Genomic DNA, 13,530 nt, shown 5'->3' on the forward strand with positions numbered 1-13,530 from the left:
GCGGGAGTCGATAGGCTGCAGGAGCCCGGCTGGTTTAGTGGGCAGCGTCTTCCGGCGCTGACACTCACGACAGGTTCGCATGTAGCGGTGGACAACCGCAGCAAGCCTAGGCGTGTAGTACTTGTGGCGTATGCGCGCTAACGTGCGGGAAAACCCGAGGTGGCCCGAGGCAAGGTCGTCGTGGCACGCACGCAGAACTTCGTCACGAAGCGTTGTAGGCACTACAAGAAGATAGACAGTTTCCGTTGGGCCGTAGTTCTTTTTGTAGAAGACACCATCGCAGAAGCAAAACGATGACAGTCTGCGCTTGAAGAGTCGAGATGGTGATGGTGCGGTTCCCTCGACGTACTCGATGAGAGGCAGCAGTTCGGGGTCGTCCCTCTGTTGGCGGGCAAGGGTGGGTGTGATGACAGCACCGATAAAAGCGGAATCGTCGTCGGACACGTCCGTGGGGCATGGAAGAGGAGCGCGGGAGAGACAGTCACCATCACTGTGTTTCTGGCAAGACTTGTGCGCGATGGCGACATCATATTCTTGTAACCGAAGGATCCATCGAGCAAGCCGCCCCGAAAGATCTTTCAGGTTCGCCAGCCAACACAGCGAATCCCAAGCACCACTGGTAATCGGCGCAATATTGCAACAGGATAGTCCCATCCTGGTCCTTTGTAGGGCCGGCCTTTGCCAACACGGCTCCAATGTTGGGCCAATTGCCTGTGCTGCTTGGAATGATGGTCGCTCACGGCCCGAAACGGGCGGCCATACAAGTACGGTCGAAATTTCGTAACTGCCAACAGCACAGCCAGGCATTCCTTTTCCGTGGTGGAATAATTGACTTCGGAACGGGATAAAGTGCGACTGGCGTAAGCAATCATGCGTTCTAGACCATCCTGCCACTGAAAAGGACCGCACCGAGACCAACATTACTGCCATTAGTGTGCAGTTCCATGTCGGCCTCTTCGTCGAAGTGGCCAAGAACAGGCGCACATTGCAGACGGGACTTGAGTTCCGTGACGGCTCTATCCTGGTCCCCGCCCCAGAAGAAGGGTTCAGCGTCTTTCGTCAGGCGATTCAGAGGCTCAGCGAGCTTGGAGAAATTGTGAACAGACCGGCGATAGTACGCGCAGAGGCCCAAGAAACGACGCAGGCTCCGTTTGTCTGTTGGCTTGGGGAACGCCTCTACGGCGGCCGTCTTTTCGGGGTCTGGACTAACACCTCGAGTTCTGACAATGTGATCAAGAAACGTTAACTCATGAAACGCAAAGTGACATTTTTTCTGCCTTGAGAGAGACACCAGAGGAACGTATGGCCTCGAAAACAGCACGCAAGCGTTTCAGGTGCTCATCGAACGTGTCAGAGAACATCACGACATCGTCGAGATATACGAAGCACGACTGCCACTTCAGGCCAGCCAGCACGGTGTCCATCATTCGTTGGAATGTGGCAGGGGCCGAGCACAAGCCAAAAGGGAGCACCTTAAACTCGTACAAACCGTCAGGAGTAATAAAAGCGGTCTTCTCTCGGTCGCGTTCGTCGACCTCTATTTGCCAATGCCCACTGCGGAGGTCAAGGGACGAAAAGTAGGTGGCATGGCGAAGGCGGTCTAGGGAGTCATCAATGCGTGGCAGAGGATACACATCCTTTTTCGTGATGTAATTGAGGCGTCTGTAATCCACACAGAACATCAGGGTGCCATCTTTCTTCGTGACGAGGACTACAGGCGATGCCCACGGGCTCGTGGACGGTTGTATGACGTCGTCCTGGAGCATTTGTGTAACTTGATGGCGGATGGCGCCACGTTCTTTTGAAGACACGAGATAAAAGCGCTGGCATATTAGTCTTTGGGAGTCAGCAACGATAATTCGGTGCTTGGTAAGCGGCGTCTGTCGTACCTTGGAAGTTGATGCAAAACAGTCGCGGAAGGAAGAGATGAGGTTTTTCCACGCAGCGTTTCTGACTGTCCAAGAGGTGCGGGTTTGCGTTGGTCAGAATGGCTGCAGCCGTCGTCTCGTTGAGGTCTGACGTGGTGGGCAAAGAGCACTGCCTGGCCAATCTCCAAGCTCGTCAAAATAAGCAATGACCGCTGTCTTCGCTAAACGCTGTGGTTCATGGGTACATTCGTGAAAGACATAAGAGCGCAAACTGGCAACACGGACAAGGAAGGGAACAGGACGAGCGCTGCACTTTCAACAGGGTTTATTCAGGGAAGAGCGTATATATAGCCTCTGACCTTATCCATGCTCTTAATCTCAATTTGATAAACATCTTCCTTTCACAGATATGCCTCAAGGAACATCATTTCACTGTGCCGGATAATAACCGAGGTATCACTGATGCAATTGTCCCCTCGTTTTTTGATATAAAAGGCTGCCACGAGCTCACGTTCGGTCTTATCACGGCTTTTCAGTAGCACTTTGCATTCAGGCAGTCGGGGCTTGCAGACTATACGTTTCTCTTTCGAGCATGCTTGGCAGCGGTCTGGAAGATGGGCTCCTTTCTTATTCAAAGAATTCTTGTGTTCAAGCAGGCGCTAATTAAGACACCGGCCGGTCTGTCCAACGTACACCTTCCCGCATGTAAGCGGGAACTCGTACACCACTCCTTTCTTGCAGCCAACAAGTAGCGTTCGGTGTCTGATGGCGCACTCTTGCATTTTCTTTCTCCCAATACGTGAGCACATTCCGGCTAGTTTTCGCGGCGCTGAAAATACCACGTTGACGCCGTACTTATTGGCCACCTTCTTGAGGTTATGAGAGGTGCGGTGTACGTAAGGTACAACTTCCGGCCTTTCCAGCCTTTTTTCTTGGGGTCTGTTGTTTTTATTGCTGCCCTTCAGCTTTTTCAGCAAGGTCTGCGTCACGGAGAGAACCAGGGGAGCCGGGAAGCCTGCATTCTGCAACCTGGACACCTGAGATGCAAAGCTGGCGTGCATGGAATGGTGGCAGGACTTCTTTAGTGCGGACGCAAGGCACTGGGAAGCGATAGCCCTCTTAACGGTCTTAGAATGGTTTGAATGGAATGGCAACAAATCTTTCTTGGCGCGTGGACAGTATCGCCAGCAAACATGTGAAGGGTGAAAGGTTAGGGTGAGGTCTAAAAACTGTAATTGGTTATTACTGCTAGGCAGTTCGTGAGTGAGTGTGAGGCCCATGCTGTTTCGACCAAACGTGCCTAAAACATCAGCTACTGCTTCGTCAAAACTAAAATCGCTATCTGCCAGCCAGACCAGGTAATCGTCTACATATCTAAAAACGTGGACTATACAATCCGTGTCAAGTGCTTCACTCAAGGAGCGGTCAATTTCAGATAAAAATATATTACAGAGTACCGGGGCGACACTCGAGCCAATGCAAATGCCCTTTCTTTGTAGATACGTTTGGTCATTGAAATCAATAAAAGTGGCCTTCAGATAAAACTCAAGTAATGACATGAAGTTGTCCACATTCAAACCAGAAGCGAAAAGTGAAGTGAAAACGAAGCAAATGAAGAAAGGTGCAGTGTCGTATTGTGAGAAACTGCACCTGCATAAACTAGCTAGTGCCATCAGGAAGTGTGAAAAGAACTGCCTTTCGGTCTTTTTCTCAGCGAAAGCTCACCAGCCGGAAATACCTTTCCGGACAATAGTAAGCGAAAAGGATACTTGGCAACGGCAAATCAGTCAGTTTTTGCTCAAGCACCTGAAGACTCTCGAAATAGAAGACGCCTGTGGAACTAAGAACTCTGATGATGTGATAGCCTTCCTTCAGACTAATAGGAACATTAGGTCTGGTTTTTCTATTGATGTAGAAGATCTTTTCTACTCGGTTTCGCATCAACATCTCTTTGCTGCAGTGCGTGATTGCATTGAGAGGAATGGAGCCACGATTTTTCAAAACGCTTCTGGTTTGAAAGTGGACAACTTCATGTCATTACTTGAGTTTTATATGAAGGCCACTTTTATTGATTTCAATGACCAAACGTATCTACAAAGAAAGGGCATTTGCATTGGCTCGTGTGTCGCCCCGGTACTCTGTAATATATTTTTATCTGAAATTGACCGCTCATTGAGTGAAGCACTTGACACGGATTGTATAGTCCACGTTTTCAGATATGTAGACGATTACCTGGTCTGGCTGGCAGATAGCGATTTTAGTTTTGACGAAGCAGTAGCTGATGTTTTAGGTACGTTTGGTCGAAACAGCATGGGCCTCACATTCACTCACGAACTGCCTAGCAGTAATAACCAATTACAGTTTTTAGACCTCACCCTAACCTTTCACCCTTCACATGTTTGCTGGCGATACTGTCCACGCGCCAAGAAAGATTTGTTGCCATTTCATTCAAACCATTCTAAGACCGTTAAGAGGGCTATCGCTTCCCAGTGCCTTGCGTCCGCACTAAAGAAGTCCTGCCACCATTCCATGCACGCCAGCTTTGCATCTCAGGTGTCCAGGTTGCAGAATGCAGGCTTCCCGGCTCCCCTGGTTCTCTCCGTGACGCAGACCTTGCTGAAAAAGCTGAAGGGTAGCAATAAAAACAGACCTCAAGAAAAAAGGCTGGAAAGGCCGGAAGTTGTACCTTACGTACACCGCACCTCTCATAACCTCAAGAAGGTGGCCAATAAGTACGGCGTCAACGTGGTATTTTCAGCGCCGCGAAAACTAGCCGGAATGTGCTCACGTATTGGGAGAAAGAAAATGCAAGAGTGCGCCATCAGACACCGAACGCTACTTGTTGGCTGCAAGAAAGGAGTGGTGTACGAGTTCCCGCTTACATGCGGGAAGGTGTACGTTGGACAGACCGGCCGGAGTCTTAATGAGCGCCTGCTTGAACACAAGAATTCTTTGAATAAGAAAGGAGCCCATCTTCCAGACCACTGCCAAGCATGCTCGAAAGAGAAACGTATAGTCTGCAAGCCCCGACTGCCTGAATGCAAAGTGCTACTGAAAAGCCGTGATAAGACCGAACGTGAGCTCGTGGAAGCCTTTTATATCACAAAACGAGGGGACAATTGCATCAGTGATACCTCGGTTATTATCCGGCACAGTGAAATGATGTTCCTTGAGGCATATCTGTGAAAGGAAGATGTTTATCAAATTGAGATTAAGAGCATGGATAAGGTCAGAGGTTATATATACGCCCTTCCCTGAATAAACCCTCTTGAAAGTGTAGCGCTCGTCCTGTTCCCTTCCTTGTCCGTGTTGCCAGTTTGCGCTCTTATGTCTTTCACGAATATGCACCAACAAGCCCAGTTGCAAGTACTTCACGGGTAAAGTTGGTGATTAAGATGTCGGTGCGACCATTGGCAAGTTCTACTAGGCCTCGAGCGGCACAAACTTGCCGGGCTAGTAGCAGCGACACGTTCGCTTCAGCGATGCCAAGAGTGCCGGTGCTGTCATTACACTCGACTGTGACGAACTTGCTGGCTCGCGGAGGGATTGTTATGTGGTCGTCACATACGCGCAACATTACTCTGCTAGGCTCGGTGTTGGTGTCAACGCCTCGCTGTGCGGAAAAAGATACCATGAGCTCCCGAAGGTCGATGACCGCACCATACTCTGGAAGGAAATCCATGCCCAGAATGAGATCATTTCGAACAGTCACGTAATACGGCAAAGGAGCCAGTGAAGGTAGGACTGCGGATCTGGATGAGACAGGTGCAGACGCTGATCGGCGTCACTACATGACCACGAGCAGTGCAGATCACGGGTCCACACCAAGGCGTCAGAACCTTACGGATGCTTGTGGCGAGCTGCCTGCTCATCACAGAAAAATCAGCGCCGGTACCGACGAGTGCGATCACTTCATGACTGTCGGCGGTTACTAAAATTTCAGCAGCAACTAATCGTTCGCAGCACGTCGGATCGGGTCGTCGCCGCTGGGGCCGTCACGTCAAATGGTGGGGTGGAGGCTGTTGACTCTGTGCAGTGGCGGCGTTCCCACCCCTGGAGGACGCCGTCTTCAGTTTTCCAGGCGAGGGGACGTGCCTCTGAACTGACCAGAGGATGAGGGCAGACTAGGCGAAGCAAAGCACCTCGGGGACGGCGATCGCGATTGGCGCCGCTGCGAGGTCGTGGGCAGCACCCGAGTGGCCAGGTACTCCTCTATGTCCTGCGGTCTTTCACCATAGCGCGGTCAAGGTGCGTCCGGTGGGAATCCTCTCAAACTCAGCCGCCGGAACGGGCAATTCCGCAGAATATGGCCGGGCTTCCCGCAGTGGTAGAAGATCGAGCGATTGTTGGAAGTTCGCCATATGTGCACTTTGCTGAAAGGAGGGCACAGGTCCTGCTGCTGCTCGACAGGACGCAGGTAACGATGGGGTGGTTGTGATTCGGCAACGGGGCGAAACGCTTGCGACGCGGGGGCAGGTCGGCGCAGGGCATCGCTGTAGGACATCACGTGTGGCTCCGATAGTGGTGCTGGTGGTGGCTGCATCGCTCTCCGAATTTCGTCACGGAGGACATCGCCTGTAGAACGTATGCTTGCCGACGGAGCATCCAAGTGGAGCTGTCGCAGTTCTTCGCGGACAATGCTCCGCACAAGCTCTCGCAGCGCCTCATCCCCGGGACCTGGCAAGGATGTGCAGTAGTGAGGGGCCGCTACATTTGCCTGACGGCCGTATTGGGCACTTTGTTCCTTCAATGAACGTTCCATGCTTGTAGCTTCCTTGGCGAAGGCGGCGACGGTTCTCGGAGGGTCGCGCATGAGGCCAGCAAACAGCTGCTTCTTTACCTCACGCATAAGGTGCCGCACCTTTGTAGCTTCGGGCATGGCTGGGTCGGCCTGATTGAAGAGGCGGGTCATGTCCTCAATAAACTTGGCCAGCTCTCGTTGGCCTGCTGTGTCCTGGAACGAAGGGCAATTTCCGCATTTTCCTTTTCGCTCGTTCGAGCTGAATGTGGCGAGCAGCTCACGGCGAAAAGCTGCCCAGTTGGAAAAGGATGCCTCGTGGTTCTCGAACAACGTTTTCGCCGAGTGTTGCAGTCCAAAATAAACATTCATCAGCTTCCGCTCGTCGTTCCATTGGTTGAATGCACCAACCCGGTCAAAATGGGGCGACCAATCTTTTAACATCCTCGAACTGGTCTCCATGGAAGGGTGGTGGCGACCGAGCTGCGAGAAGGACGAACGGCTGGGCACTGCCAGAGTACTGACCTGTCTGGCTGCCAGTGGTGCAAGTCATAGCTCGCACAGGCCTTGTCAGTGGCTCAAACTCGGGTTGCAGGCCTCGCAGGTGACGGCTGGCTTTGTTGACAGGTGTGGCGTCCGCGCGTCGGGGAGGAGCGTCAAGAATTTCGACGGGGTAAGCGTACATGGGATGGTACCCAGCACGGCTCCACCAAATGTCACCGACAAATGTAGCAAGAAGCGGGAAGCACAGCCGTTTACTGGGGCGAGGCTTGCTGAACAGCCGCGCTCATTCGAGACAAAAGAAGACGTTCGGCCACGCGCTGGGAGACAGGTTCGGCAACTAGGTGGCGCCGCAAGAATGTCAGCAGTGTGGCAATGTTTCGTTTTGAACCGCGAACGCCAATGAAATGTAGGAAGAAAAAAAAAGGAACCTTACCAACCACATGCTTAAGGAATCAAATGCAATAGCACCTAGATTGCCTCCTCTGGTGTCTACAATAAATTTACTATGTTCTTTCAATTTCCCTCCTAAAATTAAGGTTTGAATCGGCTCCATTGCCCTTGTATGGAAAGCATGAGTCATCCCTTTCTAGAATGCTCAAGTACCGCCTCTTGTATTATCACATGAAATTTCATTACCTCGAATTTTTCTAAAACCTTATTCTGCCCAATAATGGGTACTAATACACATAATTTATTTTCGGGGTCGGCCAACTTTAAATCTTGGGGGTCCATACATCACACACTTTCTTAGTGCTCTATCAGAGCTCCACTGCTGGTTACGCGATGCTGATGACGTCACGAGCCTCTCAATCGCATTCATAGATCGCTTCAATCCTCATACGGTTACAGACGGTGTGGTGCTCCGGTTAAGCGATGCCTACTGCCGCGCCAGGTGGCCATTTCAAATACAGCCACCTGTTGCGGCTTGTGAGCTTGGGGCTGCAGCGCCACGATGGGCGAGTTTCAATCGCATCCACTACCGCAATAGTGCGCACCTTGCTCGCAATACAGCGGCCAGGTTGTAACCTACCACAGTCGTTACTATCTGGTGACGTGACAATGTCACTGGACTTACCTCGACTAGACAGTCGAAAAGTTTCTGTGGGACAACAAACAACACTCTCTAGCATTTAAATTATCAGCAGCGCAACGCTTCACTACGATATCTCATAGATGCCTTTTGACAACAACACATGTGGGTTTCCTCTGCCGCAGATGTTACGCGTAAAAGTAATACTCTGCTATAAACACAGTGAAAGTAAAAATACCACTCATATGTTCGGCCAAAGCCAACAAATTAGGTTTGGTCCGGCACAATCAACGTCACGTCCAGGTGTTTCGCCGAGTAAAAGATTTCCTCCAACAAAATCAGGGCATTCAAACCCTGGGTAGGGCGGATAAGGACACTTGCATCTTCATGCCATAACTCAGCAACTATACGCAGATTAATGCAAAGCTCTTCTTTCTTTTCAGGTGAAAAGTCCTCGGGAAACCTTCACCAGCGGCGCCGCCCTGTTCCTCAAGAACGAGATTGTCATGAGCGTCGTGGTTATAGGGACCATATTTTTTGTTCTCGTCGCCCTGTTCTTGCTAATGCCCGTGAAGGCCCCGAAAGTAAAGGACAGCTACTGCGTGACAGACGACTGTCTTTCACACGCAACCCTCCTTACTGAGACGCGAGAAACAAAGTACGACCCCTGCCATGACTTCAGCGCCCATGTCTGCTTCAACTGGTCACCTCAGGAACGAAATAAAGAAATTAGAGATTTTGACACCTCCGCCATGGAAGACATGGCCTACTCGTGGCTCCTGGACATGAGAACAACACTGCAGGAAGGATCCAAAGCGTTCCCCGTGGCCAACAAAGCACTGGCCATGCTGGAGTCCTGCATGAGCAACTCCTCTACGTACGGAACAAACTTGGTAGATTTCCGGAAATTTCTCAACAATCGCAGCCTATCTTGGCCAAATCCGCCGCAACAAGATGTTGACGCCCTTGGCGTGCTCGTCAATCTGGCCTACAATTGGCAGGCCGCCTTCTTGTTCGAGGTGCGAGCGTCCTTGGTGCGGAAAGGCGGACACAAAGGGAGGCGGAGCATTATTTTGACGCCGGCTCCTATGATCACCCGCTACCATCAACAGCACCGTGCTGTGATAAGAGACGGAAAGGACGCCTACTTCAAGTACTGGATGTACTTCTACGTAGCCCTCTTCGGCGACACCAAAACAGCCAGCAAAGAACGGGCGCTTCAGACAGCCGACATGGAGGGCGAAATTTTTGTGACTATCAAAGAAGCGTTACAGGCATCGCCAAAAGACTCAGCCGTGTTCCCGATAGCCGAGTTCGAAGTGTTCACGGTCGACATAAGCTCCCGCCGATGGTTGCAGCTGCTGAAGAAAGCTACCGCCATGAACCCCGAACTTAGTGAACAAGACGTTGCTGTGACGACCAATGTACATTTCCTGCAAAAAGTGGGCTACCTGTTCAAGAAGTACACCAACGCTCAGATCTTGGATTTTCTGGGGTGGCAATTTGTCCAACACTACGCGCCGGTGTCTGACAGCGGCCTCCTGGTGGCGCGTTACGGCGACCGCAGGACAGCCAGAAGCTTGCGACCTGCCTTCTGCGGATTCCACATTGAGGTACCCTACAGGATTCTCCTCCTAACACTGCGTTTTGCGTCCCGGCTAATGAAGACAGACAAGGAACTGGTTGACGCCGGCTTCGGCCGCCTTGTGTCGACGGCTGTGCACTTGCTTAACGATTCGACCTGGTTGGATTCGGAGAGCAGATCCTTGGCCATTGATAAACTGAGCGCTGCCAGTTTGCGGCTTTGGCCTCCCGCCCAATTCCTCAACGAGACATACCTCGAGGATTTCTTTCAAACGTTTCCAGATAAACAAGAGTCTTTTGGCGAATACTTCATCAAATCGCTCCAGAGCATTCGAAACATCAGCAGAACGCCGGAGTTCGACACAGTGCTTCAGATGCCGGAGAACTATGGCTTGCCTTATTTCCAGTACGACTATGTAGACAACGCCGTAGGTGTCGCAATCGGCGCGGTGGCCCGCCCACTATTCTACAGCCAAGGCACTCCGGCCATGTTCTATGGCGGGTTTGGCTTCTCCGTTGCCTTAGAATTGGTCAAGGCACTCGACCAGGAGGGACTCCAATGGCACCCTGACGGACGGCTGGTCGACTCGTTCCTTAGCGAGCGCTCGCAGGCCGCATTCAAAGACAAAAACAGGTGCCTTAACAAAACCGAGTTAGACAGCGGCAAGAGCATGTTTCCTGAGATACCGGCGCTGCAGATAGCCTACTCCGCTTTCCTAGACGCAGCAAGTGAAGCCGGGAACACAACTCAGATAAGCGCCGAGCTCACCGAAGAGAAGGTGTTTTTTATGACCGTCTGCTACATGACGTGTGCCCGAAGGGACGTCAAGAACCTCTTCGCGGCTGACTGCAACAAAATTGTGCGCAATTCTGCTGCTTTTGCGAAGGCCTTCCGCTGCCCAGAAGGATCTAGGATGAACCCAGCATATAAGTGCGCTCTTTTCGAGTGATACGAGACCTTTGTGATGTGAATATGGTTGCAATTTGACAAAGTTACTATGAGCTTGAATTTTTACGCATACCGACGACCACTGACTAGAATGTGTCCACTCACTCTTTTTAGCCCAACGCAAGATCGGTTGTGCAATCCAAAAGGAAGCAGTGAGAAATTTAGAACACCTAGGTTCTTTCTTCCTCTTGTTTGTTTCTTTCGCTTTTCGCTCATCACAGCTGGTGTTGTCTGTTATTTGTTTGCATAGTTTTACTCTAGGTTTGCGCTCAGGTATCAAGTCGTGAACGATTTAATGTTTCGCGATTGTCCCCATCAGAACTGACCTAAAAAACTGCAAATACCCTCCTTAAGTGAGGGAGGCTAGGCGGCTGCTTAGCTTATGTACGTGTTCTTATTTTGGTCTTGCAATTGTGCCATTTCTCAACGAAAATTTTAATCTGCTCATGCAGTTATTGCGGCCAAGGCCAAGATGCAAATTATTCTTGCGAAAAATTCTTCCTAAAGCTGTGCAATAGCAAGCAGCCACGCTAAGATTTGCCTTTACTTACTGTGAACGGCTGCGTCCTGTGCATTTATAAGGAGTGTGCACCCTCAATGTGATGTGGTTTGCTTTTTTGCGAGTCGCTCTTATTTGAATGACATTTGGTGCGAAAAACTGCTAGAGGAACTATTGCACTTGTGTTGGCTTTCTCCTCTGAGTGTGGACGTGAGGCACTCATAATTATGTACATTATCTGTGAGCTCCGAATCTGGGCAATCATCTCATTACAATTTTTGTGCATCCATTTATTGTGTTCAGTGAAGGCTGCCTGTTGTTCACAATTCTGTTTTGACCTATCGATATTCCGTGAGCGTCCACAAATTCGGCGTTCAGATTTTTGTGTTCGAAATATGTGATTTTGTGGATCGAGTACAAAATCTTTCTCTTTTACCGCATTGTTTTATTTCCACTTAGCTCTTAATATGATGCCGCTCATGGTTTTCCGTCGCGGTACTAAATGAAATTGACAAGGAATGAAACGTATTCAGTACGATGAACTAATTGGAGTGCAGCACGGTGTTCGTTGGGACTAATGTCACCTGCATGCTGAAGACTAGAGTGGCCTGTTTGAAGTGCATTGTATGGACTCAGCCAAGCGCATGTAGTGCGTTCCAAACGTCTTCTATCACGGTCTAATGAATTTACTTATCACAGCATGAGACGGAGGAGAGAGCAACGAATATTTAGTTTGCGCAAATTGAACCTTGAATGCTACAGCAGAGCTGTGAAGAACTCCACTACATGGCAATGACTACAAATTGCTTTTATCTTGCTTTCGTGTCGTTTCAAACAATATTATTCAGTTTGATTGACTTTTTAAAAAGTGCATTACAGATATTTTTGTATGATTTTGTACAACCTTTAGTTCTGCTGATTTTTTCATGTAATTTGCGTAGCGCCCTATTATGATGGATTTGTTGTTTCTGAGTGCAGCAATTTATGCAATACGTTTGTGTACAAGTGTCAAATGTTGCGTTATTTTTATCTTATGCTATTACAGGAGGCACAATTTATTCTTTTGTTCAATGATTTGCATTGTATCTGTACCGCTGTGGACTGTGTAAGGTCAGAGGCCTCGTCAGGCACCACCAGCGTTTAGATTCTGTCCCTGCATCAGGCGCTGTGTTTCGTCTGATGCTGAAATAAAAGAATAAAAAAATTGACTGTGATTTAGCTCCCGTTAAACTTGGAGTGACGCGAAAGCTACAGCTGGCTGAGTGGGACTTGGTCACGTGACCAACCACGTGACGAACCGCATGATCAGCCACGGCGCCGCGCCGCCGGCAGCTGCTCCGCACCACGTGACCAACCACGTGACAGCGTGGCGGCGCAGCCACAGGATGGCACGTCGCCACGCTGAAGGCTTGAAATGCTACCGTAATGTGGCTATCCATAGAAAATAATATACAAGGTATGCACAATAAAATGCGAATTTCCGCACAAATGCATTGATTACGGCGACGGCTGAAATCGGCGAACTCTATTTACATTTTGGAGTCATTTAAAAAAACGTTTAGTGGGGAATAGAAGGGCACGTGTTTCGTTATAATTGTCAATGCTAGGGGGGTGGGGGGGGGGGGGAAGAAAGCGATCAAGTGATTCAGCTTTACCACACGGCTCACAAATGTTCAACAGAGAGCACTCCGATCACCACACGTCAAGATTTAAACGTGGTATTCTGCAGATCAAGGGGGATGACACTCTGAATTGTGAACTGCATAAGCGGACACTGCTATGCTGGTTGGTTGGTTGACCTGAAATAATGCTGGCACATACTCACTACAGGTGTGTGGCCAAAACGCTGGCGGTGAATTGCTGGAAACCAGAACTATTTGACGGGAAAAGGAGAAGTAACAGTATGTAGCCCGATGGATTGGAAGACGCAAAGACAGGGGTCCTGTTAACTTAGAGATCGAGAACGCGACAATTGCTTAATGTGCATAACAGTATGCAATGCATGCAATTTCGTACTGAATGAGAGCGGGAAAAAATTTGAATTAGAATCGCTGCGTTTCTTGAAGGAAATTTTGCACCGTAGAGCGCACACTCCTGTCTCTTCGTCCAAGAAAAAAAGCGCCAATGGAAAGAACAATCGCAGTGGACACAGGGACACACCTGGTGAAACAGAATTTGCAAAAGACGCCTCCTCAAATGAGAGTTGCGGCGGCAGAACAGCAGGAAGTGACCTATTGTCTCAGGTTCGGCACAAAAAGGGAACAATGGCGAAACCGCCGGGCCTGATCTCTGAAGGTAGAAATTTACAAGGGGAACCCGGCAACGCAAACGCGTGAAAGAGACCTCTAGTCTGCGCGA

General features: G+C 49.9%; 1 protein-coding gene across 1 annotated transcript; it reads left to right on the forward strand.

The window, feature by feature from the left end:
• Positions 1 to 320: 320 nt before the first annotated feature.
• Positions 321 to 10,674, forward strand: LOC144097903 (neprilysin-1-like). The gene is made up of 3 exons (XM_077630507.1): positions 321 to 329; positions 902 to 1,114; positions 8,584 to 10,674. The coding sequence occupies exons 1-3, from the start codon at positions 321 to 323 to the stop codon at positions 10,672 to 10,674; spliced, it is 2,313 nt and encodes a 770-aa protein (XP_077486633.1).
• Positions 10,675 to 13,530: the final 2,856 nt, after the last annotated feature.

This window comes from Amblyomma americanum, chromosome 7, assembly GCF_052857255.1.
Source record: "Amblyomma americanum isolate KBUSLIRL-KWMA chromosome 7, ASM5285725v1, whole genome shotgun sequence".
In the NCBI taxonomy this organism is placed as follows: Eukaryota; Metazoa; Arthropoda; class Arachnida; order Ixodida; family Ixodidae; genus Amblyomma; species Amblyomma americanum.

Coding starts and splice junctions, on each gene's coding strand:
- LOC144097903 (XM_077630507.1), top strand. Junction 1,115..8,583: donor TTGTGAACAGACCGGCGATA/GTACGCGCAGAG, acceptor CTTTCTTTTCAG/GTGAAAAGTCCTCGGGAAAC.